This window comes from Pseudophryne corroboree, chromosome 2, assembly GCF_028390025.1.
Source record: "Pseudophryne corroboree isolate aPseCor3 chromosome 2, aPseCor3.hap2, whole genome shotgun sequence".
NCBI classification, from domain to species: Eukaryota; Metazoa; Chordata; class Amphibia; order Anura; family Myobatrachidae; genus Pseudophryne; species Pseudophryne corroboree.
This window is the reverse complement of record NC_086445.1, coordinates 144010248-144037112: the sequence shown is the minus strand read 5'-3', so window position 1 is coordinate 144037112 and position 26865 is coordinate 144010248. Positions and strand designations below refer to the sequence as shown.

Sequence of the window (26865 nt, the reverse complement as noted above, 5' to 3'; positions counted from 1 at the left end):
GAGATCGCTCACAGTGCCCCTTAAGCCCCAGCCTGATTAACAGGCTGCAGCGGTTTGGGGGCAGGGATAGGACAGAGACCTGGTAGGTTTTTAGGAACGGAGGACACGTTGCACCCATTTTGCAGCCATGCCGAGAAGAGGGTCTGCATCCTCCGGCATCCAGGCTGAATACGCTTAGGGCTGTAACACATGCGGCGGCTTTTGCCGGCCGGGAAGAAATTAGATTTTACTTACCGGTAAATCTATTTCTCGTAGTCCGTAGTGGATGCTGGGGACTCCGTAAGGACCATGGGAATAGACGGGCTCCGCAGGAGACATGGGCACTTTAAGAAAGAATTTAGATTCTGGTGTGCTCTGGCTCCTCCCTCTATGACCCGCCTCCAGACCTCACTTAGAGAAACTGTGCCCGGAAGAGCTGACAGTACAAGGAAAGGATTTTGGTAATCCAGGGCAAGATACATACCAGCCACACCAATCACACCGTATAACTTGTGATAACCTTACCCAGTTAACAGTATGAACAACAACGGAGCATCAGATCAACCCTGATGCAACTATAATATAACCCTTATTGAAGCAATAACTATATACAAGCATTGCAGAAGAAGTCCGCACTTGGGACGGGCGCCCAGCATCCACTACGGACTACGAGAAATAGATATACCGGTAAGTAAAATCTTATTTTCTCTAACGCCCTAGTGGATGCTGGGGACTCCGTAAGGACCATGGGCATTATACCAAAGCTCCCAAACGGGCGGGAGAATGCGGATGACTCTGCAGCACCGAATGAGCAAACACAAGGTCCTCCTCAGCCAGGGTATCAAACTTGTAGAACTTTGCAAAGGTGTTTGAACCTGACCAAATAGCCGCTCGGCAAAAGCTGTAATGCCGAGACCCCTCGGGCAGCCGCCCAAGAAGAGCCCACCTTCCTTGTGGAATGGGCCTTAACTGATTTAGGCAGCGGCAATCCAGCCGCAGAATGAGCCTGCTGAATCGTGTTACAGATCCAGCGAGCAATAGTCTGCTTTGAAGCAGGTGCCCCAAGCTTGTTGGAAGCATACAGGATAAACAAAGATTCTGTTTTCCTGACCCTAGCCGTTCTGGCTACATAAACCTTCAAAGCCCTGACCACATCCAGTAACTCGGAATCCTCCAAGTTATTAGTAGCCACAGGCACCACAATAGGTTGGTTTATATGAAAGGATGAAACCACTTTTGGCAGAAATTCTGGGCGGGTCCGCAATTCTGCTCTATCCGCATGGAAAACCAGATAAGGGCTTTGATGTGACAAAGCCGCCAATTCTGACACACGCCTAGCCGAAGCCAAGGCTAGTAGCATGACCACCTTCCAGGTGAGATATTTCAATTCCACCGTCTTGAGCGGTTCAAACCAGTGTGATTTCAGGAAACTCAACACCACGTTAAGATCCCAAGGTGCCACTGGAGGCACAAAAGGGGGCTGAATATGCAGCACTCTCTTTACAAACGTCTGAACTTCAGGAAGAGAAGCCAGTTCTTTTTGAAAGAAAATGGATAGGGCCGAAATCTGGACCTTAATGGAACCCAATTTTAGGCCCAAAGTCACTCCCGACTGTAGGAAGTGAAGGAAACGGCCCAGCTGGAATTCCTCCGTAGGGGCATTCCTGGCCTCACACCAAGCATTATATTTTCGGCATATACGGTGATAATGTTGAGCCGTCACGTCCTTCCTAGCCTTTATCAGCGTAGGAATGACCTCATCCGGAATGCCTTTTTCTGCCGCGGTAAGTCTTGGAACAGACAGGGCCCCTGTTGCAACAAGTCTTGTCTTAGAGGCAGAGGCCACGGGTCCTCTGTGAGCATTTCTTGCAGATCTGGATACCAAGTCCTTCATGGCCAATCCGGAACAATGAGTATTGTTCTCATTCCTCTTTTTATTATGATTCTCAGCACCTTGGGTATGAGAGGAAGAGGAGGAAATACATAGACCGACTGGAACACCCACGGCGTCACCAGTGCGTCCACAGCTATCGCCTGAGGGTCTCTTGACCTGGCGCAATACTTCTGTAGCTTTTTGTTGAGGCGGGATGCCATCATGTCCACCTGTGGCAGCTCCCACCAACTTGCAACCTGCGCGAAGACTTCTTGATGAAGTCCCCATTCTCCCGGGTGGAGGTCGTGCCTGCTGAGGAAGTCTGCTTCCCAGTTGTCCACTCCCGGAATGAACACTGCTGACAGTGCGCTTACGTGATTCTCCGCCCAGCGAAGAATTCTGGTGGCTTCTACCATCGCCACCCTGCTCCTTGTGCCGCCTTGGCGGTTTACATGAGCCACTGCGGTGATGTTGTCTGACTGAATCAGAACCGGGTGGTCGCGAAGTAGGGGCTCCGCTTGGCGTAGAGCGTTGTATATGGCCCTTAGTTCCAGGATGTTGATGTGGAGGCAAGTCTCCTGACTTGACCACAGACCTTGGAAATTTCTTCCCTGTGTGACTGCCCCCACCCTCGGAGGCTTGCATCCGTGGTCATCAGGACCCAGTCCTGAATGCCGAATCTGCGGCCCTCGAGGAGGTGAGCAGTCTGCAGCCACCACAGGAGAGACACCCTGGCCCTGGGGGATAGGTTGATTAACCGATGCATCTGAAGATGTGATCCGGACCATTTGTCCAGTAGATCCCATTGAAAAGTCCTCGCATGGAACCTGCCGAAGGGAATGGCCTCGTATGATGCCACCATCTTTCCCAGGACTCGCGTGCAGTGATGCACTGACACCTGTTTTGGTTTCAATAGGTTTCTGACCAGTGTCATGAGCTCTTGAGCCTTCTCCATCGGGAGATAAACCCTCTTCTGGTCTGTGTCCAGAATCATGCCCAGGAAGGGCAGACGAGTCGTAGGAATCAACTGCGACTTTGAAATATTTAGAATCCAGCCGTGTTGTCGTAACACTTCCAGAGAGCGTGCTACGCTGATCAGCAACTGCTCTCTGTACCTCGCCTTTATGAGGAGATCGTCCAAGTATGGGATAATTGTGACCCCTTGCTTCCGCAGGAGTACCATCATTTCTGCCATTACCTTGGTAAATATTCTCGGTGCCGTGGAGAGACCAAACGGCAACGTCTGAAATTGGTAATGGCAATCCTGTACCACAAATCTGAGGTATGCCTGATGAGGTGGATAAATGGGGACATGAAGGTATGCATCCTTTATGTCCAGAGACACCATAAAATCCCCCCCTTCCAGGCTTGCAATGACCGCTCTGAGCGATTCCATCTTGAACTTGAACCTTTTCAGGTATCTGTTCAGGGATTTTAAATTCAATATGGGTCTGACCGAACCGTCCGGTTTCGGTACCACAAACATGGTCGAATAATAACCCTTTCCTCGTTGAAGGAGGGGAACCTTGACCACCACCTGTTGAAGGTACAATTTGTGAATTGCAGCTAACACTATTTCCCTCTCTAAGGGGGAAGCTGGCAGGGCCGATTTGAGGTATCGGTGAGGGGGCATCTCTTCGAATTCCAGCTTGTATCCCTGAGACACAATATCTATTGCCCAGGGATCCACCTGTGAGTGAACCCACTTGTAGCTGAAATTTCAGAGACGCGCCCCCACCGGGCCTGGCTCCGCCTGTGGAGTCCCAGCGTCATGCGGTGGATTTAGTGGAAGCCGGGGAGGACTTCTGTTCCTGGAAACTAGCTGTGTTGTGCAGCTTCCTTCCTCTGCCCCTGCCTCTGGCAAGAAAGGACGCACCTCGGACTTTCTTGCCTTTTTGTGATCGAAAGGACTGCATTTAGTAATACGGTGCTTTCTTAGGCTGTGAGGAAACATATGGCAAAAAATTTGACTTTCCAGCAGTAGCTGTGGAGACCAGGTCCGAGAGACCCTCCCCAAACAATTCCTCACCCTTGTAAGGTAAAACCTCCATGTGCCTTTTTGAGTCGGCATCACCTGTCCATTGCCGAGTCCACAGGACCCTTCTGGCAGAAATCGACATTGCATTTATTCTAGAGCCCAGTAGGCTAATGTCTCTTTGAGCATCTCTCATATATAGGACAGCATCTTTTATATGCCCCAGGGTCATTAATATAGTATCCTTGTCTAAGGTATCAAGTTCCTCAGATAAGGTATCCGTCCATGCTGCTACAGCACTACACACCCAGGCCGACGCAATTGCCGGCCTTAGTAAGGTACCTGAATGTGTATAAATGGACTTCAGGGTACCCTCTTGCTTTCTATCTGCAGCATCTTTTAGGGTGGCCGTATCCTGTGACGGCAGGGCTACCCTCTTGGATAAGCGTGTTAAAGCTTTGTCCTCCCTAGGGGAGGATTCCCAGCGTAACCTGTCCGTTGGCGGTAAGGGATACGCCATAAGCATCCGTTTGGAAATCTGCAGTTTTTTATCTGGAGATTCCCAAGCCTTTTCACATAACTCATTTAGCTCGTGTGAAGGGGGGAAGGTCACCACCTGCCTTTTTTCCCCATACATATGAACCCTCTTGTCAGGGACTGGGGTTTCCTCTGTGATGTGCAACACATCCTTAATTGCTATAATCATATAACGGATGGATTTAGCCAATTTAGGCTGTAACTTTGCATCATCGTAATCGACACTGGAGTCAGAATCCATGTCGGTATCTGTGTCAACAATTTGGGATAGTGGGCGCTTCTGAGACCCTGACGGCCTCTGCGACATAGGATCAGGCATGGGCTGAGACCCTGACTGTCCTAAGGTTTCAGCTTTATCCAACCTTTTATGCAAGGAATTAACATTATCATTTAAAACCTTCCACATATCCATCCAATCAGGTGTCGGCGCCATCGGCGGAGACACCACATTCATTTGCTCCCGCTCTGTTTCCACATAGCCTTCCTCGTCAAACATGTCGACACAAGCGTACCGACACACCACACACACAGGGAATGCTCTTTTTGAAGACAGTTCCCCCACAAGGCCTTTGGAGAGACAGAGAGAGAGTATGCCAGCACACACCCCAGCGCTATATAACCCAGGAATAACACAGTAACTTAATGTTAACCCAGTAGCCGCTGTTATATTGCTTTTTGCGCCAAATTATGTGCTTATATTAATCTCTTTTACCCTCTTCTACCGTGTATCTGCAGGGGAGAGACTGGGGAGCTTCCTCTCAGCGGAGCTGTGGAGAAAAAATGGCGCTGGTGAGTGCTGAGGAAGAAGCCCCGCCCCCTCGACGGCGGGCTTCTGTCCCGCTTTAATATACAATTTTTGGCGGGGGCTCATACATATATACAGTGCCCAACTGTATATATGCAAACTTTTGCCAAAGAGGTTCTAAATTGCTGCCCAGGGCGCCCCCCCCCCCTGCGCCCTGCACCCTTACAGTGACCGGAGTATGTGGGTGTATGTGGGAGCAATGGCGCACAGCTGCAGTGCTGTGCGCTACCTCAGTGAAGACTGGAGTCTTCTGCCGCCGATTTCGAAGTCTTCTGGCTCTGCGAGGGGGACGGCGGCGCGGCTCCGGGATCGGACGACGAGGGTGAGATCCTGTGTACGATCCCTCTGGAGCTAATGGTGTCCAGTAGCCTAAGAAGCAGGACCTATCTGCAGAGAGTAGGGCTGCTTCTCTCCCCTCAGTCCCACGATGCAGGGAACCTGTTGCCAGCAGAGCTCCCTGAAAATAAAAAACCTAACAAAATACTTTCTTACAGCATGCTCAGGAGAGCTCACTGAACAGCACCCAGCTTGTCCGGGCACAGATTCAAACTGAGGTCTGGAGGAGGGTCATAGAGGGAGGAGCCAGAGCACACCAGAATCTAAATTCTTTCTTAAAGTGCCCATGTCTCCTGCGGAGCCCGTCTATTCCCATGGTCCTTACGGAGTCCCCAGCATCCACTAGGACGTTAAAGAAAGCCGGATGGCTTTTTCCCGTGCCGGTATTGTAATCAACAGTGTAAGGTGTAGGGTCCTTTCACACGGCACGGCACGGCTGCCGGGTTGCAGCCGGAAATATCCACCGGAAGGTCCGTCTGCTGGGCCGGCCCGTTTTTGTAGGCAGTGTACCGTGTGTGTGAAGGGGAGCTTTCACACTTTTTTTTTGCCACCGCCGCTGCTGCTGTGCATAGCATTACACACGGCTCAAAGCCGTTGTGTATGAAAAACCCTCCCGGATGGCAAAAAGCCGGACAAAGTTTGTCCGGCTTTTTGCCATCTGGGAAAAACCAGAGCGTGTGTTACAGCCCTTAGGGCTAAAACACACTACCCGGCTTTTGCCGGCCGGGAAAAAGCCGGACGGCTTTTTCCCGTGCCGGCATTGTAATGAACAGTGTGAGGACTAGTGTCCTTACAAACTGCACGGCCCCGGCCCGGCTGCCGGGTCTCACCACTGGAAGGTCCGGCTGCCGGGCAGGCGCCTGGCCGTCTTTGCAGCCAGTAAACCGTGTGTGTGAAGGGGAGCTTTCATACACAACGGTTTTTTCCCAAGCCGTGTCTAATGCTGCGCATGTGCACAGCATCACACACGGCTCAAAGCCGTCCTGTGTGACAGACTCTGCCGGTTTCTCCCGGATGGCAAAAAGCCGGACAAAGTTTGTCCGGCTATTTGCCATCCGGGAGAAACCGGCCAGTGTGTTACAGCCCTTAGGCTCACTTAGATGACTGATGGCTGTGGTCCGATGCTGCATCTGAATAAATCTGCACTGCTGGCCGGAGGCGTCTTTTTCTTCAGGCACCTACTGCAGCCTCAGCAGTTGTTTGCATCGATGCTGCATCCAAATACGCAGCAACAATGAACCAGATCTGTGATAAACCATGCACCTGTTTCGTTTCAGTATGAATGCTATCATGTGGAAATTGCAATGATCATGTTATATGTGTGCTTTATTACTTACATGTTATTACAAAGCATGTGTGCCAGTGGAAAATAAACACATGGGCCCTCATTCCGAGTTGTTAGCTCGCTAGCTGCTTTTAGCAGCATTGCACACGCTAAGCCGCCGCCCTCTGGGAGTGTATCTTAGCTTAGCAGAATTGCGAACGAAAGATTAGCAGAATTGCGAATAGAAATTTCTTAGCAGTTTCTGAGTAGCTCCAGACTTACTCAGCCATTGCGATCAGTTCAGTCAGTTTCGTTCCTGGTTTGACGTCACAAACACACCCAGCGTTCGCCCAGACACTCCCCCGTTTCTTCAGACACTCCCGCGTTTTTCCCAGAAACACCAGCGTTTTTCGCACACGCCCAGAAAACGGCAAGTTTCCGCCCAGAAACACCCACTTCCTGTCAATCACAGTACGATTACCAGAACGATGAAAAATCCTCATTATGCCGTGAGTAAAATACCTAACTTTTGTGTAAAATAACTAAGTGCATGCGCTCTGCGAACCTTGCGCATGCGCAGTAAGCGACTAATCGTAATATAGCGAAAATCGGCAACGAGCGAACAACTCGGAATGACCCCCATCGTGCGTAATGTGATTATCACACACTCGGTTTCATAACCACGCACACATATGAAACCAGGAGAATTACAGTGTATTTAAATACAAAGAATTGCATCTAATGGCCCTCATTCCGAGTTGTTCGCTCGGTATTTTTCATCGCATCGCAGTGAGAATTCTCTTAGTGCGCATGCGTAATGTTCGCACTGCGCATGCGCCAAGTAACTTTACTATGAAGAAAGTAATTTTACTCACGGCTTTTTCATCGCTCCGGCGATCGCATTGTGATTGACAGGAAATGGGTGTTACTGGGCGGATGTATGGCGTTTTATGGGCGTGTGGCTGAAAACGCTACCGTTTCCGGAAAAAACGCAGGCGTGTCTGGAGAAACGGTGGGAGTGCTTGGCCGAACGCTGGGTGTGTTTCTGACGTCAGCCGGGACCGAAAAGCACTGAACTGATCGCACAGGCAGAGTAAGTCTGGAGTTACTCAGAAACTGCTAACTCGTTTTTGATCGCAAAAATGCGCATACATCGGTCGCACATTTAAGAAGTTTAGATTCACTCCCAGTAGGCGGCGGCTTAGCGTGTGTAACTCTGCTGAAATCGCCTTGCGAGCGAACAACTCGGAATGAGGGCCAATATTCAGAATATTAGGGTATTTATTTCCCAGCGGGTCAATACTGAAATTGGGGTAATTAGTAAGGGCAAATAGTCTGGGACTGTCTCTGTACATTAGGGACACAGGGGGTCATTCCGAGTTGTTCGCTCGGTAAACATCTTCGCATCGCAGCGATTTTCCGCTTAATGCGCATGCGCAATGTCCGCACTGCGACTGCGCCAAGTAAATTTGCTATGCAGTTAGGATTTTTACTCACGGCTTTTTCTTCGTTCTGGCGATCGTAATGTGATTGACAGGAAATGGGTGTTACTGGGCGGAAACAGGCCGTTTTATGGGCGTGTGGGAAAAAACGCTACCGTTTCCGGAAAAAACTCAGGAGTGGCCGGAGAAACGGGGGAGTGTCTGGGCGAACGCTGGGTGTGTTTGTGACGTCAAACCAGGAACGACAAGCACTGAACTGATCGCAGATGCCGAGTAAGTCTGGAGCTACTCAGAAACTGCTACGAGGTGTGTAATCGCAATATTGCGAATACATCGTTCGCAATTTTAAGATGCTAAGATTCACTCCCAGTAGGCGGCGGCTTAGCATGAGCAAATCTGCTAAAATCCGCTTGCGAGCGAACAACTCGGAATGACCCCCACAGATAACACAACAGCTATAGGTCTGTGTGCACGCAATGAATACACAGGTCCTGCAACAATAGAGAAACGCCGGTAATGGGATACTGCCTCTGGTGCAGCCCTGTGAGGGTAATTGTGTGATGAGGAGCAGCTGGGGCAATAGGCCCAGGAGGCCATAAAGCCTTGCTGCTGCTCTTCTCCCACAGTATACAGGCTGTATGAGCGCTATGGCTGGGTTCATGTTCGCGCCCTATAACGCGTATTCCAGCCATGGCGGGCGCTATGGGCCCCCGGCTCCGCAGCTCCCGGCTAGGAACAAGCAGGTGCCCTCCTGGAGAGCCGGCAAAATCCCCGAGCCCATGGACTACCTGGACAGCGTCCAGCGGGCCCAGCTGAAAGCGCTCTTGTCCCAGGTGAACCCCAACCTCACTCCTCGGCACCGCAAGGCCAACACCAAAGAGGTCGGGGTGCAGGTGAACCCCCGTGTGGATGCCGGGGTCCAGTGCTCCCTGGGGCCCCGCACCCTGCGGAAACCAGCGCACCCTGCTGACACCTCCAAAGCGGCTGCCGAGGAGCCCGTGCGCTTCACCCGCCCGGTGGCCGTGTACTCCCCGGTAGTGGCTGGCAGGGTCTTCTCCCTGCCCCAGGGAGGCCGTCCCGCTCGGAAGAGTACGCCGGGTCCTGGCTACAAGCCGTCACCGGAGAGCAAGCCTGGCCAGGAGCCCGCTCCAGAAACTCGAGCTCCGGAGTCAGAGGTAGAGAGTCCCGAGGCTTCCACGGAACAAGGCCTCAGCCAGGAGGAGCAGCAGAAATCCGCTTTCCAGGTATCGTTACCGGGGGAGGGCTGGGGAGTATCATAGGACTGGGAATGTATTGTATGGGTGCAAAGCTCCAGAGATACTGTCAGACTGCATTGTGCAGGGATGGATTGTGGGAGGGGGGGGGGGGGGTGGGATGGGATAGGACACTCTGTCCATTCTGTGGGGTGGGGTGGGGTGGGGGGCATGAATTGTGTTTAGTGGGTAATTCTCTTCTGATGTTCTTTCAGTTCCTGGAGCAGAAATATGGCTACTTCCACTGCAAAGAATGTAAAACTCGATGGGAGAGCGCGTACGTTTGGTGCATTTCTGGAAGCAACAAGGTGATGTGATTGCTGGTGCCACAAATATACTCCTCTGCTGCACTGTACAATAATTATGCAAAACAAATGGCTGGTTTGAATGACAATTCAGCATATGGTACTGAGCGATCATGGTTCACAGCCCGAACTGCGTGGATTATTTGGGTAGTAAGGGGCTCATGTATCGCTGTATTTGTGACTTAAGGTGGGTACACACTTGCTGTTAAAGTAAACTACGTTGCTCATTTTGCCCTTCCTGAGCGGTGTTTACCATATTGACTAGTGTGTACACTGCCCAATGACGAGCGATGTGCGGCCCTGCGGGTCATTAACGACCCTCGCTGTTGGCTGTGCATGCAGCTCAGTTTGGACTGTCGTCCAAAAACTGCAAGGGTGTGATGTCACTCAGCAATATGCTTTGCATATCGCTCAGTGTGTACACACTGACAACCACCCCAGTAGGGAAGGAAACATTAGGGCCCAGATTAATCCATCCTTGGAGAGTGAGAAATAATGGTGACAAATTACCAGCCAGCCGGCTCCTAACTATCCTTTTTCAAACAGCCTGTGACATGGCAGTTAGGAGCTGATTAGTTGGTACTTTATCACTGTGCTATTTATCACTCTCCAAGGCTTGGTTAATGGGGGGCCTAGGTGACGTCGCTCATAGAGAACATTGTCTACTGCGTACCCACCCTAAGGCCTAGATTTATTATGCCTTGGAGAGTGATAAATTACACGGTGATAAAGTACCATCCAGTCAGCTCCTGTCATTCTATAAATGGTCTGTAACAAGGCAGTTAGGAGCTGATTGGCTGGTATTTTATCACTGTACAATTTATCACTCTCCAAGGCCTGATAAATCTGGGCCTATGTCCCTGAAAACGTTGGCTGCAAATATTAAGTATCCGCTGAATGTAAGGAGGAGGGACAACAGCCGGCATCTCAGATACCTGCTGCAATCCCTCGATTCCCACAGCAGCCGAATACCCCATAGGTTTCTTTGGAGGACACAATGCTGCCGATTTACCAATATTAGGAATGTGATGCATTCTTGACATTGGCCCCCGCAGCTGCTGCAGTTTGAGGATGCCTCTAGCCCAGTTCTCAAACTGTCCTCAGGACCCCACACGGTGCACGTTTTCCATGTCACCCGGCAGGTGCACTGTGTATCACCAACTGTCACATTTAAGAAATCTACAGGTGACCTGCAAAACATGAACCGTGTGGGGTCCTGAGGACTGAGTTTGAGAACCTGTGCTCTAGCCTATGGGCTACTCACAGCACTTGTAGCTGGCAGTTGTTTCCCCCAGGAGGGGCCTCTGCATGTGCGGTCTGGCTGACCACACGTGCGCAGACCCTCTTACCCCCTGGCAGCTGTAACCACACATTGAGGGAGGGGGACCTTTATACCCCTGACCTTGCCTGTGCTGGATCATACATTCAGGTGATGGGCTCACATATTGCAATGTGATCCTCGGCAGTAAGTGCCTGTCCAGATTGCATTGAATATGTGATCCATGGTAAATGGCCCCCTAATCTGTACAATCCACTATTTAGCCAACGTCATGTTGAGTGGAAATTATTCAAGTCATCTAAACTTGATGTCTCGAGACATGACAGCAGCCTCTTTCAGTCTCCCCAGACTCCATACCAGTTGAGTTCACACAATAGTGCATTTAGTCTTGGGACAGATTAAAATTTTCCAGCCTCCCCTCCTGTCCCCATCGTGCCCGCCAGCAGTATTCAAATGTTGCTGGCGATGGGTGTGATATCGGCATTTCAGCTCGCCACCGTGTCTGAGGTGGTGAGCTGAGATGCGCGAAAAGTGACCTGTTTGGACGCCCAAACCGGACTTTTTGCAATCGCACCCATGACTTTTTAGTCGGGTTTGGCCGCTGTATGCGGCTAAACCTGTCTCTTATGGGTGTGATCAGCGCGATACCAGGATGCCATAGAATATCACCCCGCGATCTTCCGTCACTTTAGACGGGGGAGATCAGGTGCAATAAAACATTTGAATCTCGTCCTTAGACTGCAGCAGCACAGGCTAGCGCAGCCTTCTCTCAACTGTTGGTCCTCTCGGGAGTCTGTGCTGCCTCTACATCGGTCTCCTGACTCCTCCTCACTGAGTCTTGACAGTCTGTGTCAGACTCTGTGATGGGCATGCAAAGCAAATGTTGTGTGCATGTATGGATTGCCAGTTGTGACCTGCATGGCACAGCGCACATAGTCGGTCCCCAAGTTCTGGTGGCTGTCGCTTAATCTACAGTGAGTGCTTTCCCACAAAGAGCAGTGTGCCAAGACACTGACTTGCCTGGCTCAACATTTGAATGAATCTTTGCTCATCTCTAGCGTTTAGTGCATGGAGGCAATCTGGTTATCTTTCATTCTGTATTGGCTACACAGTTGCAGTCTATGGTCAGTTAGGCTCTATGTTCAAACAAGATTAAAAAAAAAAAAAAATTGGGTGGGGTATCTTTATACCATCAGTGGCGGAGAACGGAGACTATGTACGATTTTAGTTAAGTGCCAATTTTGACTTGTGTACTATCTAGTACAAAGTATATATAGTCAAGATTGACTTGCCTGCGCAGTATCTAGCCTTGTGATACCGACCCTTCAGGACTGCACATCGGGATCCAAGGTGGCTAGCATCTTGCTATTTGCACTCTTTCCTATATACTCAAAACTGGAAGCAAAGATCTCACTGTACACTCCTTTTATATACTGTAGATATGTATCAGATTATACAGGCCAATGGTAGTAACTATCCTGTCATCTTGTATGGCTTTAGTCCATGAAGTAGTATAAACACAGGGGTGGGGTGTGGTATGCCAGCGGCCGGGCTCCCGGCAACCAGCATACAGGCGCTGGAAGCCCGGCCGTGGCATATAGACAGCGTGTGCGAGCGCAAATGATCCCCTTGTGGGCTTGCTGCGCTCGCCACACTGCGGGCACGGTGGCGCGCAACGCTATTTATTCTCCCTCCAGGGGGGTCGTGGACCCCCACGAGGGAGATAAACTGTCGGGATTCTGGCGCCGGTATACTGTGCGCCGGGATCCCGACAGTCGGCAACCTGAAGACCACCCTAAACACGGAGCAAGGCATATACGGTTTCTACATAAGAAATTGCGTGAAGTGTTTGACTAGTGTATCGTGGTATGCAGGGGTGTAGTTCCCAAGAACTAAACTAAAAGGACTGGTCCAGAAAGGACTATTGCCTGTTCTGTGGCTGGGTTAGGCCTGGAAATACTCTTGCATGTTCTACTGGCAGAAGTTTGCATTACTATGTGGTGAAATGTAGGATGAGTCAAATATTCCATGGACCTGTTTAGAAAGTCTTGCTGTCTGCAGCGGGGGTGTAGTATGTTATGCCAGCGGTCGGGCTCCAGGCGACCAGCATACCTGCGCTGGAATCCGGACTGCCGCAAAGTGAAGACCACCCCTGCAGCAGGGTACACTGGTTTGCACAGGGAAACATTGGGGTGTAGAGATGGATCTTGATCCAGGCACCAACTGGCTAAAGCTTTAGACTGTCCCAGGATGCATTGGGGCCGCCTCTATAACCCTGCTTCCAGGCACCTTGAGCTCAGTTTTGAGTTGGTGCCCTGCAGAGCAGGTCACTTAACAGGGAGGCTGCACTGGGCAGCCCTGAAAAAGCTTTTACTTGAAGACTTCAAGGGCTGCAGCTCTTACATGTCAGGGTGACATTCTGTGCTGCGGCGTCGTCATAGTCCTGCTGGCTCAGTTCCCGGGTACTTGTGGTGGGACACTCTGGCATTGGGCACACGGTTGCAGCACCCTCCTGGTTTGCGTGGCTGCTACAAAGGGAGGAGGTAAGAGGGTCCCCCAAGTGGGACCCGCCATTAAATTGCGTTCCGATTGCAGTCTAGGGAGACGGACTGCGATGCTGGCGTTGACTCGGTCACTGAGCAGGGACCCCACTATATCCACCAGGGCATAGGCGTACAGGTCTGGTGTACTAATGCCCACTCTAATAAGACTCCGTAGTACCAGGTGGTGAGGACCAGCATAGGAGAGATGTCACTTGACCTGTAGCCCCTTCCCTGGCCTAGGGTGCCATCTACTGCTGATGTTCCCACCCTGGAACTGCCTCACACTCTCCCTCACTCCCTGACTGAGACGCTGGCGCCATCTTCTAAGCATAGCTGCGACTTATATATGTATGGTCACGTTCAGTGTATCCCAGCTTTGTCCATCACTGTGTTCTGTACCCTAAATGGCTAGGTTCGTCAGTCGCATATATAGTGTTTCACAGTATTTACTGATTGTATTCTACTGGGGTCTCAGTTCAATAATACTGGACTTATTCGCTGGTGTTGTGTACTGGGGACTCAGTCGCATTCTAGGGAATTTATTTGCAGGTGTTGTCCTGTCGTCTTGCTGTAATACGCTCTGTTGCATAACTGAAAACGTCTAACACAAAGGGCAGGAAATCCGAGGACGCTCCTGCATCATGCAGAGCATGCGCCAAGTCTTTGCCTGAGGTTGAAGTTTTGTATGATAGTCTGTGTACTATGTGGCATACATCTCCCAGTCAGTCCGCAGCTCCTGTAACTAATCAGGAGCCACCTTGGGCAGCGTTCTCAACTATATTAAATACGCTTGACACGCCCTACGCCCTCTATGGGACCTCCTGTACCATTAGTCACATCTTGTCCCTATGGTAAATCTGCCTTGGGTGGATAATTTGTCTACCCAGTTGCAGTAATTGAATCAATCTTTGGTTAGACATAAGACTGCCCCAAGCCACACTCGTGTCATGGGGTTATTTTAGTGCGCCGCTTCCTCCTCACAATCCAGTAATCTCTCAGAAGAATCTTCTGAAGAGGACAGGGAGCACTGTCCCGTCAGACACTGACACAGCTGCTTCTGACGAGGAATCTACAATTCGGGTTGATGTCCCTGACCTAGTGATTGCTATCAAGCAGATCCTGCAAATATCAGATGACGAGGATTCCATCACGGTGTCTAAAAAAACCAAAACCTGATAAGTTTAAACGTCAGAAGGTATCTAAAACATTATTACCGCATTCTGACCATTTAGTGGACATACGTCAAGAACCCTGGATTACTCCAGGGAAGAAATTCTCCCTGTCTAAATGGATGGTAGCTCGCTATCCTCTCACTACAGAGTTGTGTAACAAGTGGGAAAATTCACAGGTGGATTCCCATGTCACCCATTTGGTGTAATCTACTCTTCCTGTCACCACTGTCTCCTCACTGAAGGAACTGACAGAAGCATGTGGAGGGATGCCTGAAGTCTATTTACTCCCTTACAGGTGCTGTACATAGACCCACTATAGCAGCCTCCTGGACTGCAAAAGGAATTGAAGCTTGGGTTCAGGCATTAGAGGATGAGTTTCCTCAGGATATATCTGACAATGCCAGACAATACCGGTCTCCTATTACCACCGCCGCCTGTTACATTCAGGAGGCGTCCTCTGAGGCGGGGGTGTTGGCAGCTAAGGCGCCGACTATGTCCATCCTGGCTCGCTGTATTCTGTGGTTGAGGTCATGGAAGGTGGACCTGTCCTCCAAAAAGACGTTGGAGGTACTCCCATTTAAGGGAGACATCTTATTTGGGGAAGACCTCAATAAAATTGTTGCTGACTTGGCAGCTGCTAAGGCTGCCTTTCTCCCTAATGCTGCTTCTGCACAGAAGGCTAAAGGTACCACTTTTCGCTCCTTTCGACCTCAAGGGAAAGGAAAGGTCAGACATACCGGAGACATTCATGTTTCCAAAACCACTCAGCCCAAGGCAAAACAATCCTGAGCAGCCTGCTTCGAAACACAAGCCTGCTGCATGACGGGGCGGGCCTCCCCTGGGGGACCCCAGGGGTGGGAGGCCGACTTCTGCGATTCACCCAGGTCTGGTTCAAGACCACTTCAGACGCAGTTTTTCAAGAGACACCCCCCCCCCCCCACCCGTTTTGCACCATGGTTATCCCTTCAGATCCATTAAAAGCGCAAGCTCTTCAATTGGTTGTGCATTCCCTCCTGAATACAAGAGTGGTGGTGCCGGTACCTCTGTCCCAAAGAGGCGCAGGATACTTCTCGACCCTGTTTCTAGTACTGAAACCCAATGGGTCTTTCCAGCCTGTACTCAACCTCAAATCACTGAACAAGTTTGAGTGTCCAAGTTCTGTATGGAAACACTGCACTCAATTGTACTGGCCATAGAACACGGAGATTATATGGTGTCCCTGGATATACAGGATGCTTACCTGCATATACCTATTGCAATAGCTGCCGTTTGCTATTGGCATTACAGTGGCGTAAGTTCGTCACAGTTGCCCGGAGGCAAGTTCATACCAGTTGCCCCCCCCCCCCATCCTAATATTTAGATAAATATATATATGTATGTGTATATATGGAGTGTTCTGAATTTTTTTTATATACTGTGTGTATATATACATTTCATTGTCTTTTTTTTTATTTTAAATTGCACATTTCTTAGCAGTCATACCCAGGATTAGAACCCACTGACGTCAGACACTTTACTGACGGAGCTATTTGCTCCAGTACAAGAAGCATGAGAATTGTAACTAGATGAAGTTATGTGTAATTGTCAGAGAAGTAACTTCATATAGTGAAAAGATAGCAGCAGCCATCAATTAACTTACTTCAATGGTGTCACAGAATGGGGGGGAAAAGAGCCCCCCCCCTTCAGAGCAGGAGCCCGGCGGCAGATGACTCCGTTGCCTTCCAGAGTTCTGCCTCTGATTGGCAACCTACACTATCCGTTCCAGGCTCTGCCGTTTGGACTGGCTACGGCTCCTCGGATCTTCACCAAGATTATGGCCGTGATGACTGCTCATCTCCATCGCCAGGGAGTCTGGATCCTGCCATATATGGACGACTTGCTGATTCTGACAAACTTCCACGATGTCCTCAGTCATATACAACTGATGGTAAACTTCCTCCAAGCCCACGGGTTGCTCAACTGTAAGAAGTGCTCGCTGGTCCCAGCTCAAAGCATGGGGCACCTGGGGGCTCTGCTGGACACGCAGCCAACACCTGTTTCTGTCTCCAGAGACTGTTCTGAAGTTTCAGGACAGACCAGATACTTTCTCGCCCAAGAGTGTCGATACACTCGGCAATGCAAGTATTAGGCCTGATGGTGTCTGCGTTCGACATGGTAGAGTACGCTCAATTTCATTCCCACCCTCTGCAGAGGTTAATCCTTTCCAAGTGGGACGGCTTGCCTCATCAGATCAGGTCTTGCATAGTCTCCTTGACTCCAGAGGTTCGTCTGTCGCTGACCTGGTGGCTACAGAACCAGCAGTTGAGCAGGGGCCATCCCTTCTGGATCCACAACTGGGTCCTACGGACGCCAGTCTGAGGGGTTGGGGTGCGGTGTTGGCGCAACACTTTCCAGGGTGAGTGGACCATGTTGGAATCACTCCCTCCCGATTAAACATTCTGGAATTGCAGGCAGTGTTCAATGCTTTGTCTTTCGCCCTGGTCTCTGATACAGAACAGGCCTGTTCAAATATGGTCAGACAACGCTACCTCGTTGGCTTGCATAAACAATCAAGGCGGCACTTGAAGCAGCATGGCAATGATGGAAGTGTCAAAAATCCTTAATTGGGGCGGAACACCATCTGCCAGCAACATTGGCAGTGTTCATTCCAGGAGTCCTCAAACTGGGAAGCGTACTTCCTCAGTCGCCAGAACGTGAATGCCGGAGAGTGGAGTCTTCATCAGGAAGTCTTTCAACTCCTAGTGGACAAGTGGGGCATACCAGATGTAGACCTGATGGCATCTCAACACAATCACAGTTCCAGTCTTCGGATCAAGAACCAGGGATCCTTCAGCAGCGTTCGTGGATGCACTGGCAATTCCATGGAACTTTCGGCTGCCCTGTGTTCCCTCCAGTGTCTCTCCTGCCAAGGGTACTGTGAAAGTTCAAACAAGGAGGAATACTACTTTTAGTCACTCCTGTATGGCGAAGACTGCATTGGTTCTCAGACCTGCAAGGTCTCTCGATAGAGCATCCTCAACGCCCAGACCTCCTCGTTCAGGGTCCCTGTGTCTACCCGGACCTGGCCAGACTGGCTTTGACAGCGCGACTCTTGAAGCTTCACTCCTGAGGGCCAAAGGATTCTTCGAAGTGGTTATCCAAACTGCGGAAGGCCGGCAAACTGGCATCTGTGCGGATTTATTACAGGGTCTGTAAAACAGTGATAGTATGAACGTCTGGCATTCCGCTTTCTTCACCTGGTGTGCTGCAAAGAATTACAATGCTTACAAATTCAGTACTTCCAGCCTTCTGGTTTTTCTGCAACAAGGCCTGGACTTAGGACTTCATCTGACCTCTCTCAAGGTTCATGTCTCTGCCGTTGTCTGTGATTTTCAGAAAAATTGCGTCCATTCCAGACGTTCATACTATCACTGTTTTACAGATTCAGCCTCCCTATGTCCCTCCTGTGGTTCCATGGGATCGATCTGTTGTCCTGAATCCCTTGCAAGAGTATCCATTTGAAACGCCTTGAGTCAGTGGACCTTAAATGGGTCAAGGTCTTGTTCCTACTGGTTATTGCCTCTGCTAGGAGGGTGTGAGACCTAGGCACTCTGTACTGTCGTCCACCCCTTTTTTTTTTTTTTTTTTTTTTTTTTTTTTTTTTCAGTGATTGGGCAGTTCTTAGAACTTGCCCTGGTTATGTGCCTAAGGTGGTGTCATCTTTTCACCTTAGCAAGAGATTGTGGTTCTGGCCTTTATCTCTTCTGAGTTGTCCTCCAAAGAGCAGTCTTTGTATGTGGAGAGGACTGCCTCTATCAGGAGGTCAGCTACCCTTTTTTGTACTTTTTTTGGTTTTCACAAACATGGCTGGCCTGCGAATAAGCAAATATTGGCCAGATGGATTAGAATGGTGATTGCACAAGCATATGCACAGGCTGGGCTCCCAACTCCTGCTGCTATCAAAGCCCGTTCTACTCTGTCTGTTGGACCTTCTTGGGCAGACCACCGAGGCATGTCTGAACAATTGTAAAAGGAGGCTGTGGTCCTTGGCGAACACATTCATTAGGTTCTATGCCTTCAATACTTCCGCCTCCCAGGATGCTTCCTTTGGATGCTGAGTTCTTATACCCGCTATGGTGCATCCCCTCCCATGAGGAACTGCATTAGGACATCCTTGATGTTTCCCTGTGGAACAGTGTACACCGCTGCAGAAAAGGAGATTTATGGTACTTACCATAGTTAAATCTTTCTGCGAGGTACATTTGTTTCCACAGGGCACCCGCCCTGACGCACTTAGCTTCTATGGGTTTGTGTAGCTTAAGCCGCTAGTCCCTTCTCCTGTCGTGCGAATGTGGTTCTATGTGGCTAACCTACCTTTTTTACCTGCTCCTGCTTTGGACTGGTTAACAAAACTGAACTCACAGTGCCTGGAGGCAGGGTTATAGAGTAGGCCCCAATGCATCCTGGGACAGTCTAAAGCTTTAGCCTGTTGGTGCCTGGATCGAGGTCCATCTCTACACCCCGATGTTTCCTTGTGGAATCAATGTACCTCACAAAGATTTATGGTAGCCTTACCATGGCTAAATCTCCTTTTTCCTGTAGCTTTTGTTTGAGCTGGAATATACTTTTGTCCTGTTATATCACTTTGGGCAGCAGAGTGTTCACACGCCACTAATTGGCACATGTAATTTGTGTTGGTAGCATGTGGCTAGATGCAGGGTTAGTGTTTATGGATTACTATAAAGCTGCTCCTAAATTTTCAGGGCTCTACGTGAGGGTCCCAGTCTCTACATGAAAGGCTCAGGAGAATGGCTTTCAGCAAGTATGACTGAGGTCATGTTTAATGCTTTCCAACCTGGAATGAAAGGTATTGGTGCTTTTAATATGCTTTGTATGGGCAAAGTGTTAATGCCGGAGATGTCAGTCTGAAATGCATTGTAAAATGTTGGAGTACAGAAGAATCCTTAGAAGCACATTCAGATAAGATCAATCCCTTACTACAGTGCAATATTTCCATATACTGTGTATCAAAGACTCTAGTGTTGTAATTAAATGAGCCCAGATGTGTTATAAAGTAATGTATTTCCAATTCTTGTTTTTACTGCAGGTTTATTTTAAACAACTTTGTCGCAAATGCCAAAAGGGATTCAATCCTTACAGAGTGGAAGGAATTCAGTGCCATGTGAGTACTCCATTTTCCAGTTGAGACTTTGCATTTTAGTCCAAATATTTATAGTAACTTCTATATGAACTAGGCTTTCAGTCGTATCCAGCTGACTCTCTCTACTGTAGCAGTTATAAAGGAGGAGGGGGGGGGGGGGGGGGGGCTATATCGGCGATAACAGGGCTTTTCACCTCCCATTCATGGGAGTGGTTATTGTGGGGAAAGGAGATTCCCCAGCGGTGGCCCAGTTGCATGGGGAAAGCGATTAGTAGAACGGAAAGCCCAGCTTTCTGTTTGGCAAAAAACTGCCATGTCTGCTTCTGATGGGGAGAAGAGCAGCATATACTGCTTTCTTCCTGCCTTCTCCCTGTTCTCTCCGCCCCTTCTGCAACTCCCGCCAATCAGAGGTGGCCAGTGAGTAAATGGGTATGTACAAAAATCTGCCCCCTGCTACCTGACTGGGTCAGGACACTAAGCACTGATGGAGGGAGAGATTCCCTGAGTGTATGAAGTAACCCACCATATGTATATGCCAGGTCATGTCAGAACGGACTACCTGCAGTGCTGCTCTGCCCTGCTGCTGCTCTGTCCTGCAGCACAGAGCAAAGTGTCCTGGCATATGCTGGGTCACTGACTGCTGCATCCACCATCCCACAGTAGACTCGTCTGCCCCCATCCTCTGCTCTGTCCTGCAGCTGCACATGTGTAAGTGACCTGGCATATGCTCTGGATCATTGAGTGCCTGCTGCCCCACTCAGTGACCCCATCTCTGCTGCTGCTCTGTCCCATTGGTCCACTGTGCTGCCAATGGAACTGCAGGCACATGGGCAGTGCACTTACCAGAACTGCAGGCATCAGGATTGCAGAGCGGCGGTCTATTGCAGTACCGGTATGCGCTTATAAATGGCTACCAAACATTACTATATATCTCATCTATATGATGCAACACATAATTATAGTTCCCAGTATCTATTTCAGAATGTACAGGAATAGGTACCATTATGTGCTAACTCTCCATATATGTGGTAGAGGCTTCAGTCCACTGGGAATGCTGATGTACTGTAAGTGGAAGGTGGTGTAACTCCCAGAGGCATTAGAAAGGCAGCACATTATGTGCCAGTGTGACTGGATGGAGAAATGGGTAGGGAGTGATGGAGGGGTACATTGTCCCTGGTGTAATGAAAGGAGATCAGGAATAGGAAACTAGCCTTCTGGTGGCCATGTTCCACCACAGAGTGCAGGTACTCGTGAGTCTCTGCTACCTGGGAAATGGTAGTCTGTATTATGAATATTGGTTCAGGCACTTTTTTGCTTGGTTTCAATCGGGAATGGATGCTCCTAAACCAAGCATGAATGTGGGTATTAGGCTCTACATAACTTAGCTGGTAAATGAAACATTTAGGGGCATATTCAATTAACCTAACTCTTTTTGTGGCTTAAATTAATGTACCAATCGTGTAATTCAGCGTAGCCTGTGTATGCACTCATGAGTCTATCTATTCGGTTGGGAAAAAACACTTGGGTGGTAATTTTGCCTTTAAATGTGAGGGGGAAAATTGGGAGATCACCCAAAACAATGGCTGACATACAGATATATCCTCATACATATTTGCTAGAGTCATGTCAAACAGCCCTTGGCATGCCAGATCGTATGAAACTTTTAGCATCAGGTGTGTGTATATGTATGTATGTCTCTGACGTCCTAGTGGATGCTGGGGACTCCGTAAGGACCATGGGGAATAGACAGGCTCCGCAGGAGACTGGGCACTCTAAAAGAAAGATTAGGTACTATCTGGTGTGCACTGGCTCCTCCCTCTATGCCCCTCCAGACCTTGGTTAGAATCTGTGCCCGGCCAGAGCTGGATGCACCTAGTGGGCTCTCCTGAGCCTGCTAGTAAAGAAAGTAATGTTAGGTTTTTTATTTTCAGTGAGATCTGCTGGCAACAGACTCACTGCTACGTGGGACCGAGGGGAGAGAAGCAAACATACCTGTTCACAGCTAGGTTGCGCTTCTTAGGCTACTGGACACCATTAGCTCCAGAGGGTTCGAACACAGGCAAAGGTCCTCGGTCGTCCGTTCCCGGAGCCGCGCCGCCGTCCCCCTCGCAGAGCCAGAAGATCAGAAGTTGGTGATGAAATCGGCGGCTGAAGACTCCGGTCTTCATTAAGGTAGCGCACAGCACCGCAGCTGTGCACCATTGCTCCCACTGCACACCACACACTCCGGTCACTGGGTGCAGGGCGCTGGGGGGGGCGCCTTGGGCAGCAATAAGAATACCTTTGGCATAAAAAAGACACATAATAGTCTGACTGTATATGTGTAAAACCCCCGCCATTTTTTAGTCAGAAACAGCGGGACAGAAGCCCGCCGCTGAGGGTGCGGGGCCTTCTTCCTCAGCACACCAGCGCCATTTCTCTTCACAGCTCCGCTTGAAGGACGCTCCCCAGGCTCTCCCCTGCAGTCTCCTGGCACTAAGAGGGTAAAAAGAGGGGGGGGGACGGGGACATAAATTTAGGCAAAAGGTGTATTGATACAGCAGCTATTGGGAAAAATTCACTTCTGGTAGTGTGTATCCCTGTGTATATAGCGCTGTGGTGTGTGCTGGCATACTCTTTCTCTGTCTCCCCATAGACCTTGTGGGGTCCTGTCCTCAGTCAGAGCATTCCCTGTGTGTGTGCTGTGTCGGTACGGCTGTGTCGACATGTTTGATGAGGGTTACGTGGAGGCGGAGCAAGTGCAGATAAATGTGGTGTCGGTGCCGACACCTGATTGGATGGATATGTGGAAGGTCTTAAATGACAATGTAAACTCATTACATAAGAGATTTGATTATGTTGCTGCCGGGGGACAGCCGGGCTCTCAACCCGGGCCTGCCCAGGCGCCTCAGAGGCCGTCAGCGTCTCAAAAACGCCCACTATCTCAGTTGGTTGACACAGATGTCAACACGGAGTCCGACTCCAGCGTCTACGAGGATGAGGCACTATTACAGCCCAAAATGACTAAGGCCATCCGATACATGATTATTGCAATGAAAAATGTATTGCACATTTCAGAGGCTGACCCTGTCCCTGACAAGAGGGTAAATGTTTGGGGAGAAAAAGCAGCCAGTGACTTTTCCCCTGTCACATGAATTTAAATGAGTTATGTGAAGAAGCGTGGTCTTCCCCTGATAAGAAAGTGGTGATTCCCAAGAGAATACTAATGGCGTACCCTTTCTGGCCAACGGATAGGTTACGCTGGGAATCCTCCCCTAGGGTTGACAAGGCCCTGACGCGCTTATCTAAAAGAGTGGCCCTGCCGTCTCACGATACGGCCGCCCTAAAGGAACCTGCGGATAGGAAGCAGGAAGTTATCTTGAAGTCTGTGTATACACACTCTGGTACTCTACTGAGACCGGCTATTGCCGACAGGGATGCTATTTTGCGAACCATAGAGCATATTAAAGACGTCGTCTTATATATGAGGGATGCACAGAGGGACATTTGGCTGCTGGCATCTAGAATTAATGCAATGTCCATTTCAGCCAGGAGAGTATTATGGACTCGGCAGTGGACAGGTGATGCTGATTCTAAAAAACACATGGAGGTTTTGCCTTATAAGGGTGAGGAATTGTTTGGGGACGGTCTCTCGGACCTCGTATCCACAGCGACAGCTGGAAAGTCGACTTTCTTGCCACAGGTTTCCTCACAGCCTAAGAAAGCACCGTATTCCCAAATGCAGTCCTTTCGTTCTCAAAAAAGCAAGAGAGTCAGAGGTGCATCCTTTCTTGCCAGGGGTAGAGGAAAGAAGCTGCACCATGCAGCCAGTTCTCAGGAACAAAAGTCCTCCCCTGCTTCCACTAAGTCCACCGCATGACGCTGGGGCTCCACAGGCGGAGCCAGGAGCGGTGGGGGCGCGTCTCCGAAATTTCTGCAACCAGTGGGTTCGCTCACAAGTGGATCCTTGGGCTATACAAATTGTATCTCAGGGATACAAGCTGGAATTTGAAGTGACGCCCCCTCACCGTTGCCTAAAATCCGCCTTGCCAGCTTCTCCCACGGGGAGGGAGATAGTCCTGACGGCTATTCACAAGCTGTACCTCCAGCAAGTGATGATAATGGTACCCCCCCCCCCCTTCAGCAGGGAAGGGGTTACTATTCCACACTGTTTGTGGTACCGAAACCGGACGGTTTGGTAAGACCCATTCTAAATTTAAAATCCTTGAACATTTACATGAAAAAGTTCAGGTTCAAAATGGAATTGCTCAGAGCAGTCATTGCCAGTCTGGAAGAGGGGGATTTTATGGTATCTCTGGACATCAAGGATGCGTACTTGCATGTCCCCATTTATCCGCCTCACCAGGAGTACCTCAGGTTTGTGGTACAGGACTGTCATTACCAATTCCAGACGTTGCCGTTTGGTCTATCCACGGCACCGAGAGTCTTTACCAAGGTAATGGCGGAGATGATGGTACTTCTCCGGAAGCAAGGAGTTCGTTATCCCGTACTTGGACGATCTCCTCATAAAGGCGAGGTCCAGAGAGCAGTTGTTGGTCAGCGTAGCGCACTCTCAGGAAGTGTTGCTACGGCACGGCTGGATTCTGAATATTCCAAAGTCGCAGCTGATTCCTACGACGCGTCTGCCCTTCCTTGGCATGATTCTAACACAGAACAGAAGGTATTTCTCCCGGAGGAGAAGGCTCAGGAGTTAGTGACCATGGTCGGGGATCTCCTGAAACCAAAGCAGGTGTCGGTGCATCACTGCACGTGAGTCCTGGGAAAGATGGTAGCGTCATACGAAGCCATTCCTTTTGGCAGGTTACATGCCAGGATCTTTCAGTGGGATCTGTTGGACAAGTGGTCCGGATCGCATCTTCAGATGCATCGGCTGATCGCCCTGTCCCCGAGGGCCAGGGTGTCTCTGTGGTGGCTGCAGAGTGCTCATCTTCTCGAGGGCCGCAGGTTCGGCATACAGGACTGGGTCCTGGTGACCACGGATGCAAGCCTCCGCGGATGGGGGGCAGTCACTCGGAAGAAACTTCCAGGGGCTGTGGTCAAGTCAGGAGACTCGTCTACACATAAACATACTGGAATTAAGGGCCATATACAACGCCCTGAGTCAAGCGGAGCCCCTGCTTCGAGACCAACCAGTGCTGATTCAGTCAGACAACATAACGGCAGTCGCCCATGTAAACCGACAGGGCGGCACAAGAAGCAGGGTGGCGATGGCGGAAGCCACAAGGATTCTTCGTTGGGCGGAGAATCACGTACAAGCACTGTCAGCAGTGTTCATTCCGGGAGTGGACAACTGGGAAGCAGACTTCCTCAGCAGGCACGACCTCCACCCAGGAGAGTAGGGACTTCATCAAGAGGTCTTCGAGCAGATTGCAAATCGGTGGGAACGGCCACAGGTGGACATGATGGCGTCCCGCCTAAACAAAAAGCTAAAAAAATATTGCACCAGGTCAAGGGACCCTCAGGCGATAGCTGTGGACGCACTGGTAACTCTGTGGGTGTTCCAGTCGGTATATGCGTTTCCTCCTCTTCCTCTCATACACAAGGTACTGAGAATAGTAAGAGAGTGAGAACAATACTCATTGTTCCGGATTGGCCAAGAAGGACTTGGTACCCGGAACTTCAAGAGATGGTCACAGAGGACCCATGGCCTCTGCCTCTCAGACAGGGCCTGTTGCAGCAGGGGCCCTGTCTGTTCCAAGACTTACCACGGCTGCGTTTGACGGCATGGTGGTTGAATGCCGGATCCTAGCGGAAAAGGGTACACCGGATGAAGTAATTCCTACGCTGATAAGAGCTAGGAAGGATGTGACAGCAAAGCATTATCACCGCATATGGCGGAAATATGTTGCTTGGTGTGAGGCCAGGAAGGCCCCTACAGAGGACTTCCAGTTGGGTCGTTTTCTGCATTTCCTACAGTCAGGTGTGACTATGGGCCTCAAATTAGGGTCCATAAAGGTTCAGATCTCGGCCCTATCCATTTTCTTTCAATAAGAACTGGCTTCACTGCCTGAGGTTCAGACGTTTGTAAAGGGAGTGCTGCATATTCAGCCTCCTTTTGTGGCACCTTAATCTTAACGTTGGGTTGGATTTCCTGAAATCCCACTGGTTTGAGCCACTTAAGACCGTGGAGCTAAAATATCTCGCGTGGAAAGTTGTCATGCTATTGGCCTTAGCTTTGGCTAGGCGTGTGTCAGAATTGGCAGCTTTGTCATGTAAAAGCCCCTATCTGATCTTCCATATGGACAGGGCCGAATTGAGGTCTCGTCCCCAAATTTCTCCCTAAGGTGGTATCGTCGTTTCATTTGAACCAACCTATTGTGGTGCCAGCGGCTACTAGGGACTTGGAGGATTCCAAGTTGCTGGATGTAGTCCGGGCTTTGAAAATGTATGTTTCCAGAACGGCGGGAGTCAGTCTGACTCGCTGTTTATTCTGTATGCAGCCAACAAGGTTGGCGCTCCTATTCAAAGCAGACTATTGCTCGCTGGATCTGTAGCACGATTCAGCTGGCTCACTCTGTGGCTGGATTGCTGCATCCGAAATCAGTAAAAGCCCATTCCACAAGGAAGGTGGGCTCTTCTTGGGCGGCTGCCCGAGGGGTCTCTGCTTTACAGCTTTGCCGAGCTGCTACTTGGTCGGGTTCAAACACATTTGCTAAGTTCTACAAGTTTGATACCCTCGCTGAGGAGGACCTTGAGTTTGCTCATTCGGTGCTGCAGAGTCATCCGCACTCTCCTGCCCGTTTGGGAGCTTTGGTATAATCCCAATGGTCCTTACGGAGTCCCCAGCATCCACTAGGACGTCAGAGAAAATAAGAATTTACTCACCGGTAATTCTATTTCTCGTAGTCCGTAGTGGATGCTGGGCGCCCGTCCCAAGTGCGGACTTCTTCTGCAATACGTGTATATAGTAATTGCTTACTAAAGGGTTATTGTTATGAGCCATCCGTTGATAGAGGCTCAGT

General features: G+C 50.0%; 1 protein-coding gene across 1 annotated transcript in view; it reads left to right on the top strand.

Moving 5' to 3' along the window:
- The first annotated feature begins 8828 nt into the window (after positions 1 to 8828).
- Positions 8829 to 26865, top strand: part of ZAR1L (zygote arrest 1 like) — a 39291-nt gene continuing 21254 nt past the window's right edge. Inside the window, exons 1-3 of the mRNA XM_063957035.1 lie at positions 8829 to 9455; positions 9680 to 9772; positions 19850 to 19924. Of these exons, the coding sequence (XP_063813105.1) occupies positions 8850 to 9455; positions 9680 to 9772; positions 19850 to 19924 (774 nt within the window). The 5' untranslated portion in view covers positions 8829 to 8849. The remainder of the gene's footprint in view (positions 9456 to 9679; positions 9773 to 19849; positions 19925 to 26865) is intronic.